The 18,689-nt window shown below is 43.5% G+C and overlaps 1 protein-coding gene across 1 annotated transcript in view; it reads left to right on the top strand.

The window, feature by feature from the left end:
• KCNJ6 (potassium inwardly rectifying channel subfamily J member 6) overlaps positions 1 to 16,034 on the top strand; it is a 40,571-nt gene extending 24,537 nt beyond the window's left edge. The window contains exon 2 of the mRNA XM_050915215.1: positions 15,709 to 16,034. Within this exon, the coding sequence (XP_050771172.1) occupies positions 15,709 to 16,034 (326 nt within the window). The remainder of the gene's footprint in view (positions 1 to 15,708) is intronic.
• The last annotated feature ends 2,655 nt before the right edge of the window (positions 16,035 to 18,689 follow it).

Genomic DNA, 18,689 nt, shown 5'->3' on the forward strand with positions numbered 1-18,689 from the left:
CTCACACATCAAGGATTTGCTATTTTGAGTATAGGAGACACACAAAATCGCTGACCTCAGTATCTCTGTACATCTCTCTATATCTGTATGTGTGTGCGTGCGTGTGCACATGCCACAGCCTCATGTCATCACAGCACCCACAGGCAAAATCTCCGTTATTCTGATAGTAGAAATTTTTCAATCATCACAATTAAAAGAAGGGGACAGTTCCACTGCGCAGAGAACAGGAAAAGGCTGAGGAAGCACAATTGTGACTCCAGGAAAACACGTTCACGTTCCATGACGTGATTCATCTCATCCGCCTTCTGTTCCCAAAAGAAGCTTTCCAGTTTTGTCATCCATACCCTGCTCTGCTTAAAGCAAAGGAGAGAAATGGTCTTAGGAAAGATTTTGAGCTCTGCTGAGACCCTGGTAATGAGCAGAAGCTTGCCTTGTGTTGAAATAACAGGATCTGGAAAAAATGCTGTTCCAAAACATTAGCTCTCCATGAAAACTGCATCAGTGCTTTAGGCCAAAAAATCCTCCTGCTCACATCAAAGGACAGCAGATAGCCAGCATGCCCCCAAATGACTATCAAAATGTATGTATCCTCACCACAGTAGCCTTTCTTTGCTACACACCTTCTATGAAGCCTTAGGGCAAGTCACTGTTCTTTGCCTCAATTTCCCCATTGGTAAAACAAAAATAATAATATTTCCCTTCCTTTGAGAGTTTCAGATAAAAGGTCACAGGAAATAAGAGCCAAACATTACTAGTACTATCCTTTCTGAGCTTCAGTAATTCATTCCCCGCTGGGCTTCTGGATTCTGATGCAAACTTATTGGCATAATACATTCTGCGTTTGTATTGCTGTATTTGCATTGACCTCCATTTTCAGCAAAATCAGAATAAAATGTAATTTAAAAATTGATAGGAAACACAAGAAGCAAATAATCTGGGTTGTACCGAATGAGTAGCAGCTAATGCTCTCTGCACGTAGGAGCCAGCATGTGCCAGCCATGTAGTTGCTTCTTAAAGCAATGTGTAATGTCAGGGTTTGGGCTTTTTGGGGTGCAGCTACATTTTTCAATTCATTTCCAGTACTCATATCCATGCTGGGAATAAGCGATTGCAGTTTTTTCTCCCTTTTCTCTTTAGAAACGTGTGATTAAAAATAAAAGAGAGTCTTCATTCTTCGAGACAGCTCTGCCTGCACTGATCTCAGATTAGCCAGGCAGGAGTTCAGCCCTGGGGGGGGTGATAAACACTTACTCACATCAGGGCCTAGATCCTCAGCTGTACTTTGAGGAGAAGCAAGGGGAAGAAGCCAAGGTGGCCCTATGGATCTGTCACCTGTCCCAAGAGCACCTCCCACTTTTGGTTAGATAATGAAGTGCCTTATGCAGAGTTTTTGCTTCTTTTATCTCTCTGGTTAAAAAAAGCTCTGCCTGGAGTAAGTACAAAGTGAAGGCAGTGGTGGTGTATTTCATGTGGCAGCCAGGGAAAATTTTATCATGGTGGGAGGACAGAGAAGTGCTTGCCGCATGGCACAGAGCTGGTTGGATTCAGCGTTCTTCCGATGCCTTCTTGAACTCCTCCCAAACTCACATCCCCTTCGTCAGCCTGCCTTGTCTCCAAACTCTTGCATTATTCCTCCCAGACGTTGTGATTTACACTGTTTGAGGGAAGCATGACTAGCTTTAAAGCTATCCCTGAGCTCCCCTACTACCCAAGCCTGGTTCACTGCAAGCAAGGAGAGAAGGGGGCAGCAAGCTTTCACAGAGACCATGCCAAGTTTTATTTCTCTTTCCCATCCTGGAGGTTAAGCATGCCTTAGGAACACAGCAGGAGCCAGAGGATGCTGCCTCACAAGCAGACATCTGCTAGATTGCTTGGGACTTAGCAAGGATCCCATGGAGGTGTAAAACTGTGGAGATCTGAGTCAGGTCTGCAGTCTGGAATAGCTGTATCCTGACGGAAGATGCTGCTGGTTTGAACTGCTGCTGACTGAGGCTAGAATCTGGAGTCGTGCTTTCCATTTGCTAAGGCATACATTTTTTTAAAACTTCACGTTAAACACTCATATGCAATCTCAGAGATAGATCTCTCTAGCCAGAAATGCCTGGGTTTATTTTTTTCCCCCATTTACCTCTGAAACTGGGAGCCTGGTCTAGTTTATTTTCTGAGAGGCAGGATACCATCAGAGTGAAGGATGTCCAGTTTTAGCCAAGTGCTTATTGTACAAAGCATATATCAATGAAGTGCTCCAAATTAGCAGTGGTCTGGCAGCAGTAATAAAAGCTGCAAGAAAGAGACTGTGTAATTGTGCTTGTCATGAAGAAAAATATAGTCTGCAGCTGGTGTACAGAAATGCTTCAAATCCGTATGGGAGTCAGAAGAAAATCAAGTAGCTCAAAGAGAGTTCAGCAAGGTATCTGCTTCAAATACTACATTCCGGCCACAAACACACAGTGTCCTGGTGGTGTCTCATCTGCCTGCCTGCCCAGGCATTTTGAAAGTAACTTTTGCAATAATCTCTGAACAATATTTTCCAGGCATTGCTTCTTTTTTCTTCGTTTAGATATACGCACACTTCAAAATCTTTGTAAGCTATCTCTTCTGGTAGAAGAGTGCCACCTCATGACTGATATAGAGGAACGAAACAACCCACAGCGGTAAAGCTGAAAGCACTCAAGTGCTCACGGCCAGGGAGGAGACGAACAGCTCATGCCCTGTGTACCCAACCAGCTTTCATCCCGCACCACAACACCCTGAGACAAACGCTCCTTTGCCAAAGAAGTGCTTTGTGTTCCAGGAGAAAAAGCTTAGCATCTTTGCTGAACACCAAGCCCATCCTCAGTGTTAAACAGAAATTAATTACTCAGGAGAAACAGACATTTTGCAGGCTTCTATACAAGGTGCTTCTCGCTTCAAAAGGCCAGTCATTTTGTTCCAGGCTCCTCTGCACTATCTTAGGTACCTCTCCTCTGTGAACTGGAATTTTGAGCACGAGCACCCTCTTCTCCTTGCTTCCTCAGATAGCTTTCCCCATATGTAGCCACCTCTTCTCAAGTTCATTATTTTTTCATTACTAAAACAACTAATTTTTCTCACCAGCTGAGATAAATATTGTTAAACTAAGGAGAATTTTGGGGTGCTAAAAAGTCTTAATGACTCTTTGTTTCTTCCATAAGTGAGGTGCACATGTCAAAGAAACTCAGAATTTCTCTGCTCCATCACCAGCTGGAAATGTTAGTGGCAAAATCAGACACATATTCTCAGGGATTGATTTGTCTATGCTCCTCCCAGAAACTGTTAGTTTAAATATTTACAACACATGAACAAGGAATAGAGCAAAATAACCTTCTGCTGGTTTTTTGCTTCTTTTCTTCCCCCCCCTCCCCCCCCCCCCCCCCCTTTATATGAATTCAGGCATTGAGGAAAATGCTAGATTGAAAAGGCTAGAGCTTGAAGTGTGTTGTTCCTATTTTTTCCCGGAATAGAAATATCAGGAGAGTAGTACTGAAGCTTTCCTAAAATCCCAACTCTACTGCTGCTGTTCTCCTTTATTGGTTTCATTGCTAAATGCTAGGCAGTAATTAAAGATCAGAATCAGCTTCTTCCTCACCACCTCAAATAAAACCAAAGTCAATTAAAACCAAATGAAGTATTAATTTTTCTAAAATGGTCCTTTATCTACTAACAGGTATATTAATAGCACCTATTATCAGACAGGATGCCAAGCAGCTAAAATACGGATACAAATTTTGTCATAACTTGAATATTAAATAGTGTTTCAGAAGTGAAAGATTTTGCATCTCATTCCCTGAGGCAGCCAGTTTTTGCTCAGTCCTACGTTTCAAAAATATGCTGCTAAAGTTGACAGATAGCCAATATTGTTAACCTGAAAGCATCAACTTAATAAGTCTCATCCTATGAACTGAAAAAAAAAAAGAAAAAAAAATCAAAACCCACTTGTTATTCAGTGGGAGGATTTTAACAGCGCAGATGATTTTCTTTGCATAACTGCTAGAAGGCCTGCAAAAGTTCATAAAAAATCAGAGCTGCATGAAGTCTGGGATGGGCTGATTCTTTTGTTATGATAAAGATAACAATAGCTGAATCAATAAACCTAATTTAAATTTTAATTAAAGATTATTGTTATGACAGATGAATTTTTAAGCTTAGAGTGTTTAACAGTTTCCCTTAAAAATATTTTTATAAAGGAGATGACCAATCACACTAAATAATAGCATGAACAAATGTTTGTTTGCTTAAACTCTCTCCCATTAAGAAAATGGAAGGATATAAGGTCTACTATCCAAACCCATCATTTGAAATACTAACAAAACTAGCCCAGATATTCCTCCTCCTCCTCCTCCCAGAGCAGCTAAGTTAGCTCTGGGCCACGTACAGTGTGGGGGTCCTTCAGAGAGGACTGCAGCACTGAGCCCCTTCAGCTCTTACACTGAAGACTTGTAAGACCAGGGACATGCTTCAAACTATCTGAGCAAAATCTCACCACCTGCCAAGGGCTCTACTGCCAACAGGTCATAGGAACAGGAACGGGACTAGAGGCAGGTCCGTGCTTAAGCCACCAGAGAGAAGAGAGGAGGAGCTGCCAGCTGAATTGAGCACAGGTCCAACCACCGTCACCAAAGGGCAGCACCTTCAAGGAGCTGAGCTTCATGCAAAATGCCCAGAGAAAGGGCTGGTTGCTTGTTTGCTTGGTTAAAGAACCAGAAAGCAGCTGGGCTGTTATTAGCCGGTGCTACAGAGCTGGACTGATCCAGCTCTCACACATCCCCATGCCCAGCTGCTTTTTGTAGGCTGACATGTGGTAATAGCTGGCCTTCTCAAATGGCAGCTATGACGGTTTCAGTGATGATGTCAGGATTTAGAGCTTTCTTCTGAAACCCATGGAGCACCTCTACACCAGTCCTCTTGGTACTCTTTTGGGTGAAATATAAATCAAAAATATAATCTCTGAAAATAAGATATCTTTAGAAAAACTGATTTCTTCAAGTTGTCTCTTCTAAAAGCAAGTACCACCTACCCACGTTTAGCTTGTTTTCCAGCCCACCTAAAAGGATGCACTGTTATGAAACTGCCCAGGCAACGCCACTGAAATGTTTTGTTGCTTACCAAAAATCCAAGTGAGTTTGGACAGAATATAATTTCTCTTTATTTGTGTTGCATTTCCAAACATCACTTCTCACCAACATCCTCCTGGCAGAAACAAGTGCTTTATCCTGAACTCTCTTTCGTCTCCTCCTCCGATTTCACAACAGCTAAACCAGGCTTCAGCAATGCCATTAGCCACAAACCTAGAAACAACCACCAGAGTACTTTGTGGGTGATTCACAGATTTTGATGTCAAAAAACTAGTGATCTTCCTTATTTCCTGAATTTTACAGCATGCCAAGCTGCGTGTTCACACTGTTTTGTCTTTAGTCCTGGGTTCGCAAACATTTCCACAGTAAAATGTGACATTTTTATAAAAATCTCTAAGTCAGTAAAGTTCAGGATAAAGCAAACCTTGGATGTTCTGTTCTCTTTGTAAGTAGCATTTTAAGAAGAGAAACAAAAGGCATCCAAACATGCAGACACAAATTACACGTTTAAGAAGTCTGCACAGCAAGAGGTGAAATAGATCACACATCTATTTTAATTAAACATTTATCTCACAGTCATGACAGCGCAAGTGTGCAGCAGGTACAAGCTGTTACAGAAAATGCTTCTTTCACAGCAAGCATCATTCCAACTAAAGGGGTTTTTCTCCCAGCCATCCCTTGCCATTAATGCTAATGTGGGATTTCAGCAACGCCCAAACATGCCTTGTTCTAGTCTCAGTCCCAGTTACCACTGTGTGCCACATGTTCCTCCACAGGGACGCATATGCTATGCATTATGTAGCATAGAGCCAATACAGCAGTCAGCTATATTTTTCCACAGAAGATTGGCTCTCTGTGTATACGTCTTAAAGGATGCCATCTTGGAAGAGCTCTCACATAAACGATGCTTCTACCCCTTTCCAAGGCCAAATGCATTTAGAGTCTATATTCTCAGCAGCTGAGCAGGCAACCTGCAGAGCATCCAGCTCTACTAATGCCGTCTGTGGGCATTGCCCTGGGAAGCTTGCTGCAGGTGCGTCTGAGAAATTGCGTCTTGCAGTGTTAGCCTGAACGTTTTGCAGAAGCATCAGTTCCCATCCAAACTGCACATCAAAGCTGGAGTTTTCAAAAAGACATAGGATTTTATCAAACTGTGAAGCTTAGAAGTGTTAGAGGATGTGTTTTCTTTTCTTCATTTTCTACCTGCGATTTATATCTGTCCCATTCCCATCTTCTGCCTCCCCAGCAAGGAATGGAAAGAGAGGAACCTGCTTCTGTGGTGCTGATCTCATTTAGCCTTTGGGTTTATGCAGAACAGAGAAGAACAGGAGCTGTTCTACTGCTTTCTTCCCCAAGATGAGTAAAGCAGCAGATCAGAGACCTCCTTCTTCACCCTTCTTTTGTCCAAAACTAGATTTTCCTGTGGCCTTCCACCCCTTCATAAAAGGTGAGGGAAAGGGCAGGGGACTCAGAGCCCCTGGAGGAAAAGGGACTCCCTTAGTTTCTCTCAGCCTGAGATCATGCTGTAGGAAGCCAGCTGTGGCACAGCATCGCTGCACACCAGTGTGCAGCTGGGTGTCCCCCATCCTCTCCTCTCCTGGTGATTTTATGAGATGTTTTCCCCAGCAGCAGGGAATCTAGTGACTGGAGAGAGACCATAAAACAGCTGAGCCCAAAGTGCTTTCAAATGCCAAGGTAACTAAACTGGAATATTTGTGTGAACTATGTATTTCCTGAGGATCTCTGGTATAAGAATTAAAGATGTTGCTTATGACTGTGGAAAAGAAATAGGGAGCCAACAGGAACTCATGCAAAGGCTGTGATTCTTGCTGCCCTGTCATCCTCGCTGTTATGGAAGCCACCTAGCAAGACAGCTGGAGAGGTCCGAAACCGTAAACAGGACTATTAGCCTTAAAGTACTGCCGGCGGTCTTCTCCACACCTCCTGCCACCGAGGATCCTCTCTGCTCCATGCCGTACCTCTGCTCCGGTGGGTCAGGTTGCGCTGCTTAGCAAAAAATCCTGGCAAGACCCTTCTCCGGCGAGGCAGCAGCAGGCGGCGCAGCCGGAGCCCGGTGCCTTTGCTGCCTGCTCCCGGCTGTTTGTCAGGGAATTGCGGAGCAGGCTGCCCGCGCACAACGCCGGAGGAGAGCGTCCCATCTGCGGGCCAGAATTCAGGAGGAAGCCCACGGATTAATAGCAATGTATTTTTAAAAGGTCAGGACAGGTCTTCTGCTTACTCCGCACTGCATTTTGAAAGCAGAGACACCGTAGATACAACTGTGTACTGCAGCTTCTTTTAAACAAAATTCTCCTGTATCCTCCGCTGGCGGGTACCTGCTAGGAGAAATAAAGCACTTGTGTGGTGCTTATTAGATGTCTGAGAAACCACCGAATCTATAAATGTATCCCAACAGTCAAACACAGAGTAGGGTACAAAATCCTAGTACTTCATGTTCCAGCTCCACTGAATTGAGTTTCCCGTTTCCAAGGACTCCGAGTGCCAATTCTGGAACGCACTTCTCTCCCTGGTCAGACACTGCGTTATTTGATATATTAAATTTCACAGATTTAGTCGACAGAAAAATGTAATCATCATCCATTTGAAAAAGCACAGCTGAAAAAATGATTAAAATTCATACACATCAGGCAGCTTGATTTGCTGGGCATGGCCTGAATATAAGGCTAAATGAAGGTTAAATATTGGCTGAATAGTAATTGTACCATCTCTTTGAGAAGCTGTTTACTGAGAATGTATATGGTACTGTTAGCTAAAAGTGGCAGCACATTTGAGATTGAATCAGACAAGCTTTTCTGCCTTATGCATGTACCATTTCTCAGCCTAAGCTACATGCAGCTAGAAAGCAAGAAATTAGACACAAAATACTCAATGAAATATATTTAATTCTTGATAGGAGAAATATTAGCCAAGTAAATCGAACATTTCTAACTCAGCATTTTTCCATTGGAAAATATCATTTCACTGGCATTGAAATCTCCTACTGGGGGAAAAAAATGTGTATTTTTTTAATATTTTGAAAAAGACTAAAACATGGCCATCTTTTTCTAATTTAGATGCTGCATTATACAATATATCACATTTTAAGAAGTCAGAATGAAAACAGAATGCTTTGACTGATCCAGGTTAGACTTTGTTTAGAATTTAACTTAATTCCGTTTTTTTATACTTGTTATTTGTTTTCATCTTGTTTAGAAAGAAATAGATATTGGAGTGTCAGAAAGTCCCACTGACTTGAAATTATGGCTTCTCACCAGCTCAATTTCCTATGCATATTCACCTCTTGTGCAAACGTGACATAATAATATATGCCTTCTCCCACGGGGGATGTGATTTTACTACCATTGTTGGTGGTCAGGCCAGCCGCTCCAGCCCACTCCGTGACAACTTGCATTTTCTGATATGGAGCTTGTCCCTGGTCCCGTCACCACCTGTGAGACGAAGACAGCAGCTACCACAAAGACCTCTGATCAGAATTCACAGATAACATTATATCAAAGCCATAAAATTTCAAATATAGTGATCAGCTTCTTGGTCTGATTAACTAAGAAATGTGCAAATAGAAATACCAAATTACTCAAATCTTTTACAGGAGAAAAAGCACCAGTTTCAGCTTTAAAAAAGGAAAAAGAAAACAAACAAAAAAAGCCAATGAAAGTTAATTCCTTATATTCTTATAGGAAAAAATATCTGTCCCTCCTCCCTTCCTCTCCCGCTCACAGACACGCTCCTCTCTGCAGTCGCTGCACCAGAGCCAGGAGTGGCCATGCTGCGATGCAGCTGGGACATGAAGAAGACACGCACACTGTTCATAACCCACAACACGAGGATGTTGTGCACAGATTCCCAGGCGTGCTGAAACACAGATACATTGAAATGGTCACGAGCACCCTTCCAGTTTTTACTCCTTTCAAGAGCTTTAGACATTGCTCAGGATGAGCACCCAATTTCCAGGTGTGTTCTGAATCAAGTTATCAGAACCCCTGGGAATTTCCCATTGCTAGCTCTGAATGAGAGGTTATATATATTTAATTATTTTTACTCAAAACTGAAAAAAACGCTGATTTCTTGTCAGATGTACACAAATACAAAAAGGAGGGGGAAAACGTCTTACCACAGCATGGTATTTGCAACATTTTCCAGCAATGACAACTGATGCTTCATGCTTTACAAAAAGTGGTGAGTCCAGTGTACAACATGACTTTTTTCTTTTTTTCTTTTTTTTAGCTTGATCAAAGAGAACAAATTAACTAATATGGAATGTTTCTGACAATAACTTGGTGGCACTATGGAAATTTTGTTCTAAATCTCTGTTCTTTTTTGAGGCAATCATTTTCACAGCAGGGAGAATTGTTTAGTACAAATTTCACAGTGAAAGTCTAGATGAGGAAGAGAATACACTGCAAGCACATCTACTGCCTTTAAATCTCAGCATGTCCCTTGTGGCACACCAATAAAACAGACCCAGCAAAGCTAGGTAATTTGCCAAAGCCCACACAATGTCTGCAGGAGAACCAAGGTATCAGTCAGGAGTTCCTGACTCCTAGCCTTTTGCTTGTTTTTAATAGCACACATTGCTTTCTCATTCTCCTTAACATCTAAAAATAGCAGACTGACAAATCTTGTACCAAATATATTTGAGACCAAAAGGTCATCCGGGCAGAGACCATCTCTCTGCCTTGTAGCATGCTGCTTGGTGATATTTAATGAACACAGGAGCAATGCTCAGATACAAACCTAGAAAGTCACTGTAGCTTTTTTGAACACCATACTGGAGTTTCAGACACTACGTGCACATTCACCTAATTACCTCAATATTAGTGCCATTAGCACAGTGTTTAAGTAAAATTCCCCCATCTTCTCACCCTTGCTCCAGGCAAGGTGCAAAAGTCAGCTCTAACGCTACGGGTCAGCACCCCCCCTTCTTCATAATTCCTGCAGCAAAATACTCTCATCATGAGCACTAACACAGAGGCTGTAGGAATTAATCTCAAGGGGCAGAGAATTTCCTACGTGTTTGGTTTTGTTTTTAAAAGGTTCTTATGATACAAATGAACCTTTTGACGAAGTAGATCAAAACTTCCACAGTGATACCTCAGCAAAGGAGGTTATGAATAAAGACAGGGTGAAAGCAACATAACAGGAGCATCACACATGTACATGGAAGTCTCAGCTCCCAGCTGGAGACCCCAGACCAAATTCTGTACTCCTGTACATGAGTGAAACTCCACTCACCCCAGAAATGGGGACACCACAGTTTTCTGTGCAGACTTGAGTCCTCTGCTGCTGAGGTCTTACTCCAGGCTGAACTGTGAAGCAAATTTCCCATGCAATGATTGAAAACAGGTCATTCTTATGGGATATCTCATTCAATTTTGTGCAGCAGAAAGTCTGCCTCGTTCCGCTAAGTGCCAGCAGGGAATTGCTGAACCTCGGAATCGGCTTGACATTGTGGCTGTCAGCCAAAAAGATGCAGTCAGTAATGGGCCATAATTCTTGCCCCCTTCATTTCATTTAGAGTCCTTTTTTTATCACAAGAGTGGAATTTGAAAATAAGAATTCCTGTTGTAATAAAGACCACCTCAAGTAAAACAAAAGCTGAATGAGGCTGTCGCTATGTGTAATCTGCAGGAGGCTGACCTAGAGCTGAAAACCACTGTATTTTGGCCCAAACATGTATTTGATTCCGTGATTCTGAAGTACCTTTTTTTCCCCTGACTTTTTTATAGCATTTTATTTTTGATGGCTCCCATCACAAAGTGAAATAATATATGTACAAGTGCATGACACAACATATTATTGTGTAAGCTACCATGAAATCTTAAATTAAGTGCGCTGTGAGGAAAGGCATCAAGTCACTCTGGGTCACCACACCAAACCCTTGTAGCACTGTAAGACAGTGCAAAGCATAAGCCTAAATAGCAGTAGACAGCATGAACAAACTGTAACCTCAAAATAACTGCACAGGGCTACTTTTCAAGAGTAATGAATCTGGAGGTGGCATCAATTTCGTTATTAATTCTAATCAGTCAAAGGGGGGGTTGTAACCTTACCCGCATATCAGCAACAGCTTAGGGGAATTATTCTGTCATTTGCTTAGACTGCATGGTGCAAACATTAAGCTTGATAAAACCTTTCATTCTAACTGCAAGGAAAATTGCTGATGGGGTACACTGAAATAGCATCCACGCTCCCAGTCAGGCAGAGGGAGCCACTGCAGCCTGTGCTCTGGAAAGGAACAGCCCACACATTACCAGGAACCAGAGCACGGTCCCAACTTTTTGTTGAAGCAAACAGGACATAATGTCACGGATGTGACCAAGCCCTCTACAGCATCCCCACCCCTGCACAGGTACCTCGCAGCAGGAGCCCAGCTGTGTGTCAAATTCAGTGCAGACAGAAAGCGGCTTAGCAGGCTGGCTCCTGCTCATGAGCTACTCTTTCGCTCTGCAGCGTTGCTCAAGTCTCTGTGCAGTTCAGCTCCTCACCTGTTGAATGGGAATAATAAGCATTTGGAGGATAAATTAAAGTTTTAATTACACTGGCTGTATGGTAACGAGACTATCCAAAGTAGTAACTAATTGCTGATTTTAGATACATGGAGCTAATCCCAGCACTGTCAGCAGGACCTTTTTTGTTCCCATTTGAAAGCAAAACAATAAAAATGTTGCCACGTTAGCTTGGCTGCCTCAAAAAAAAAAGTCTCCTTCATCCAATGCCCATAATTTATTTTGCCTCCGCTGATATAACAAGGACCAAAATTCAGCTTGCAGCTCGCCTTGCATAGTTCTGACCCAGAAACGGGGTCAGGGGAGAGACAGGAATGGTATCCACCGTGGTGTGTGTCTTTCACAGAGAAGTGGCAACTCTTACGATGCTGGTTACAGTCCACAAAGCTCTAACTGAACATTAAACATGATTAAAAAACCCACAATGAAGTGAGATGGCAATTAATTTTACTACTCGGGTAACTTGCCCATCAATCAAGTATTTGCACAACACTCAGTCGTGATTCCCTAGCCTGTGTAAACACAAAACAAACAGACCGAAATGCTGTCATTAAGACCTAATAGAAAGCTGCAACATATACAGAGGCTCATCACCGCTCATTAAAAATGCTTCGCGTTTAAAGGAGTGAGACAGCAGTTAAGGGCAACCATCAGAGGTCTCATCAGCCCACGGCGTCTTTAAAATACGGCGGGCGGCGAGGCGAACAGGTGCACGCGCAAGCCCGCTGCGCTGCGGCCTAATCCTGCCGCCGCCGTCCCCCCGCGCCGGGCAGCGGGGACAGATGGTGGCAGGGACCTGCGGGGCCACCGCGCCGGGACCTGCAGGGGCAAGCGGCTGCCCAGCCCAGCCGGAATGCTCCTCCGTCACCACCCGCTGCCCCCCGGCTTCACTCCATGCCCATCACAGCAGGGCCTGAGAGTCCAGCCTCGAGGTTTTCGCTGGGCTCCGACGCTCCTTCTCAAGTAGACTGTTCCTTCCAGTTATAGTTTTAATTAATTTAGAATGAATTATTTGGGTCTCTTAATTTCCCGGCTTATTTTGGAAAAGTCCAATTAATGCTGAGCTAAGTAGCTCCAAAGGCTCCCCAGCTCTCATCTACCCTTAAGGGATCCAATTAAAATGAGACACTAGTCAAAATGTCAAACCACAATCATTTTTAAAGCCTTTATGCAACAGATCTATAGCTATGTATAAACCACACAATTACTGAATAAATCACGCAATACTTGGAAACCTAAAGCCTAAAACGCCCTCACTCAAGATGCAGCCTCCCCTGTCAACGAAGAGCATCTTCAGAACTTACGGCAAACACTAAAAGTCACATTTCCTTTTACAGGACAATTAAAACCATGGAGTATAATGAAACGTGTAAATTAGACCATAATATATGATAAGGGCTTAAATGCAGAAAAGACAGCCCAGCAGCTCTGCTGACTGCAGAGTTGAAGGACCTCTGAGCCAGCACAGGCAGAGGCTGATAAAGCCGCACCATGCAGAACTGCAGAAATCTCTCTGTTCTGCTTCCAGAGCCACGCAGGTGCACTGGCAATCACTTCAAGGGTCTCCACAACTGTGGCACCTTTTAATCTGAAATCCTTGTGATCCACTCACAAATTTTTTCTGTATTAGCTTTCTCAAACCTTTAGAGAGCATAATAAGGTGTCTCTCATACACACGTCCCTCTCTAGATAAAGTCTTTTTCTTGATTTGAACTTGAAAAATCCTAACTCTCTCATTCCAGCTCTGAAAGTATTTTGTCTAGCTGTGGAAAAGAAACAGGTATTAAATCATTGCTGAATGGGAGACTAAATTAAAAACCGAGACAGGTCAAAATTTCAGATGAGGGTTTGTTTGAAGCTAAATTTCAGTGGCAGAGAAAGGGATTAGAAACATATGAGTCTTAGGAACAGCACACTCTATGGGGGAAACCCATCCAGGGGTCACTGGTCTCGGCACACCACCGGCAAAGGAGCTGGTAGGAGACCAGCCCAGAGGAGGCAGGGGAGACATCGTGACCAGCACTGGTTGCTGACCGCCCTCTCTGCCCCCAGCCTGCTGATGCCTCCTCCCGGGGCAGGGAGATCCTGTCACCAAATACTGCACCCACGCTTCTGGATTTGCCCAGAAGAGCGCTGCAAAAAAACGAACGACCCTTTGGGGAAGCTGCTGCACAACTAGTGCGTTTCTCATACGTATAGTGCTCTGTGAGCTGCCAAGTTCCCCTCCCTCTGTCATTTTGTGGGAAAGAAGATCTCCTTTAGACTAAGAATCTCACAGGAAATCTCACAAGAGATGATTTTGTCGTATAGTTTCGTGTCCTTCTGCCCTTCCCGCCTGTGAAATGAACAGAAAAAATGGCAAGATCTTTTATTTCCATTTGCGCATTACTTGAGAACTGAAATGCAAACATGTCTTGTCCTGCAAAACCGAGAAAAATGAAGGCTTGAGTACTTCCGTCAGGCATAAGGAAAGAGAAAATACCATCAGTAAGCACAGTAGAAGTACGGTCGTGTTTCTGCCTGGCTGTAGCAGGTAGGTACAGTGCAGCAGTTTTCACACTAAAGCTTTCCCTGACAGTCACAACTCCGCAGGGTCTGAGGCACTGCAGTAAGTGGAGGGAAACACTGGAGAAGGGCTGAAGTACCACAGTGTGGCAACAGCTGGTAAATGTCTTTCTAGACGTAATGTTATAAGTGAAAAGACAGAGTACCAAGAAACAGCAGTTTTCACCCATCAGAAGCAAGCTATCTGAGCTTGGAGAGGAGGCTCGAGAGAATGAGGGCAGAATTATCTGGAGCAGTTTGCACAGCCCTGAAAAAGATCGGAGACATTAAACTACCAATGTTTGCTCTTCCCGAGACTCTCCGTGTGACTTTATATGATGCCAGCAGTGCAGAGAAACAATGTGCATTTCTACGGACTGCCATTTGAGCCCCCAAAATTAAACATTTTTTTAAATTGCTTATGATTACCTTGTAAATAACTGATGTGTGGCAGGCTTGTCCAGGGGTTATGTAACTTTATTTACTAAGTATTCGACATATACTGTTCAGCTGAAGTTTGCTTAGTAATACATGGCTAATAATGTGCAAATAATTGAAGGAAAACAATCACATTCTCTCCATGTACTCCCATTTTGTTGGCAGCATGTTTTTGTCTCTTAAACTCACTTCTCCTGACCTTTTTCCTCATCAGCTGGGTTTCCCCTTCCACTCCTGAGCATTAATATTTTATTGTAGTGCTTCCCTGAGTTGTCTGTCTGAGGTGGGACAGGTTCTCCAAATCACAGGTCCCTGCCATGGCCAGGTGTTTCTTCACCAAGAGGACACTCTGGACTACATTTTGAGCTTGGAAGAGCCATCTCTCTCCATGCTTCTCAACAAAATACAGTATCTTACACATTTTTTTGCCCTATAGCAGCTCCCAGAGTGAGGTTCAGCAGAGCTGTGAAGGGAAGGTAACAAAGAAGTTAGTCCCAGTTATCTGAATTCAACATCACACACTATGACAATGTCCTTCGGGAGTTTTGCTGATGTTTGTGCATTGGGCACCAGCCCAAACCTCAAAGCAGCGTAACTAAAAGGCGGCTCCAACCTTTAGGGGAACCAAGTCAACCCATGGATCACAGGCTCACGGGTTGGTTGCAGCAGAGAAAAGCTTTTGTGTAAGTTCCTCGGTTAGCCTGGGCAAGTGTTGAACGTGGCAGCGTGGGTTTGTAACACGTCAGGGAACCAAGGGTGGCATGGTGCAAGTCACGTACGCTCTCAATAAGCCATCTGAGACTCATCAGCAGGTGAGTTACTCATTGATGAAATACAGGAAGAAGAACTGCATTTGATAAAGAAATGTTAATCCTTGCTCACAGACTCACCACTTGTTATTATGTACATGCACAGAAGGAAAGGGCGTCAAATAGGTTACACACTGTAAAATTGCTTTCTAAGCTCAACCTCATATGATGTCAAACCTAATTCTTTTCTGGCATGTGCCTTTTTACATACACTTCTCTGCCTATATGGAAAAAATAATCAAGGATTTAGGAAAGCAGTGGGTCCTTATCACAGCACCTCTTCCTTCTCTGTTACAGGAATGACCTGCCAAGCTCGAAGTTCATACATTACAAGTGAGATCCTGTGGGGTTACCGTTTCACGCCTGTCCTCACTCTGGAGGACGGATTTTATGAAGTTGACTACAACAGTTTTCATGAAACATATGAGACCAACACACCAGTTTACAGTGCCAAAGAGCTGGCAGAGATGGCCAGCCGAGCAGAACTGCCCCTGACGTGGTCTGTTTCCAGCAAGCTGGACCAGCATGCTGAGCTGGAAGCTGAAGAGGAAGAAAAGAATCAAGAAGACCAAAATGAAAGAAACGGTGGTGTGGCCAACTTGGAGAATGAGTCCAAAGTGTAGAACCACCAGAGGCATAAGGGCCACACCACCTCCTTTATCTTCTCCCTCTTTGCTCCCCTTTTCTTTCTCCAACACGCCTTTTTTTTTTTTCTTCCTTGTTATTCTTAATTCCGGGAAAATAAATACTTCAGATGCGAAATATCTACCTGCCCAATTTAAACTCAAGAGATTCACAGACTAAGCAAAGGCGTGGGTTAAAGCTGCAATACCCATTATCGATGGTGAAATCTTGATCCCCACCCTGGTAATGACTGCTGGCTTCCTTGGCACCTCTCTGAGTTCAGACCTCCAGGTTTATTCACATCAACAACAAAAAAAAAACCAAAAGCAATGGGAATATATACAAGGGATTTAAAAGGAAAGACTAATTAACGCTTATCAAAGTAATGGGCCTTGGCTCCAGTTTTTATGTATTTCAGGACAGTTTCACAAACTGGGTGACAAGCCCCTATGAAATGGGCCTTGCAGCTTTAAGATGAAGGTGAGCAGAGGGATCTTCAATCCAACACGATAGTGTACATATGCCTTATGTAATTACTTTCTCTTTACATTTAGTAATAAACACCGCATGTACAAAAGTACTGTAGTAAAGAACTTCTAAATAATGTACATAGATGTGTAATTAAAGTAGGTTTAGAAACAGAGTTCTAGAAATACTGGGATGCAAAAACCAACTACCCATCGAGTAGGCATTTCTCTTCAAATATTTGGAGTGTAATATTGATTTTTTTCCCCCTATATCTATGGCTCTTCTAGTGCATGACATTTTCTTCAGTGTACCAGACTGGCAGCTATTTAGAGTACCTCACTGTTTGCCAAACAGATCGTTTCACTGACTCTAAAAAGCCATAAGTCTGGGAGAGGGCAGGGTAGAGAAATTGTAACATAATTACTGATATACTGTGAAAATGTTTACAAATAAGGCAAACTGTTCCTGGTTATTTTTTTGGCAATTCAACCTAAAATTTAGGCTGTGGCAAAGTCATGGCAAACCAGAATTTCCTGTATACTTTTAATATAGCGAGCATGTTTCATGTGGAGGTATTATCCTTTATGTGCAATATCTAGGGAAACTTCTCCCTTCTCCCCCCCCAACCCATGGGATTTCAGCAGAGTAGTTTGCTACACAAACAGCACAAGCCATTGAAAACCAAAAGTTGCACCTTAGCGAGTAGATTCTAGCTACTCAGCTGGGAAAGAAACAGCTGAATTTCATCTGAAGCCGTAATCAATGAAATTCATTTGTTGACAGCGCCAGTTCTTGGCCGGTCCAGCAAAGTCACGGATGGTGCAACATCCCTGGGTATATGCTTCAACAGAGTTTCTCAGCTAAACACACGGTTCCTGCCACCCGTGCTCAGGGGAGTGGTTCCCTAACGACTTTCTTCACCTTAGGTTAGCCCCTTGGCTGTTGTAAATCAGTGCAAATCCTGTACCTTCCGACTTGACAACTTTAAAATTAACGGGGCAGTGACAACTTGCATAGCTTACATGGCAACACTCACGCGAGTAGGGGAGCTGGTGTGTACAGTCGCAGTTTCACGGACATGCTCCGTAAGGGGCTGGTCACACGGTGCGGCATTGCTCAGTGCTAAGAACCACTCAGTCAGGCCCAGCGTGCATAAAATACTACCTGTTGAAAAAAGCGTTGCTTTCGGTGGGCTTTCGCTCAGGCCCATCAAGAACAGCATTTCTGTCAGCAAAGGAGGAGAAGCTGCAGCCTTAATTTTGCTTTTTTATACCTGCCTACTCCGGAAAGAAAGAATACACTGAAGAGAATCCGAAGCATTTTTGTACAGAAACATTTACGTTAAAATAGAAGAGAAAAAAAAAATAACCTCAGGAGAAACTTAGTGGGCAGGTGGAAATTTTGCACTGTGATATAGCTTTCACATTAAATTCACACCTATTTTCCATTTTTTTTGCTGAAACAACTGCCCCTTGCTAATCTTCATGGAGTGCAGCTAATCGGTGGGGGTTTCTGCAGGTCCTCTAGCTGTGCTTCATGCTGAGGTGGGCAGAGTAGGGTGTGGGGAAAGGGGTGCACACCAGGGACTGGCAGATCAGGCTGGATGGAAAGAGTTTTTTGCTTCAGCTCTGAACTTTTTCCCTAAAAGGCTTTCACAAAGCAGCCTGAGGTAAGGAATGGTGCAGAACACGGATTTTTGTTCCCTCCAGCCGGGATGGCTGATTCTGCCAACTCGGTAAAGGTTACTTACACTTAACTTTTGTGAAATAACACTCGTTTTGCTACAGACCTTTCAAAGTTCGTTCTTCTGCCCCAGCATCAGCTGCTGCCGAGTGCTCCAGTTCATCCATCCCAACCCACCTGTAAGGCTACCCATGAGAGGCACTGAGCGTTTTTAAGGAAGGGCGGCTCCACAGCTCCCCTGGAAGACAGAAGCCTTACAGCAGAGGAGCCGGGGGGAGCGCGGCATTGGTAGCGACGAGCCGCCCGCGCGTGTCAGTCCCAGCGAAAGGTGCAGGAGCTGAAAGCAAACCATTCCTCTGAGGATAAACCTGCTTTTTGCTCTTGTAATTTACTGGGCCGCTCTAGAATTCATTGCTGCAGTTTAACAAAAGTTTGCGTTAATTAGGACAGCAGCTCAGGGCCCTAATTAAACCTTTTTTGTGTCCTTTAGCACAAAAAAATAG

This window comes from Gymnogyps californianus, chromosome 1 (assembly GCF_018139145.2).
Source record: "Gymnogyps californianus isolate 813 chromosome 1, ASM1813914v2, whole genome shotgun sequence".
In the NCBI taxonomy this organism is placed as follows: Eukaryota; Metazoa; Chordata; class Aves; order Accipitriformes; family Cathartidae; genus Gymnogyps; species Gymnogyps californianus.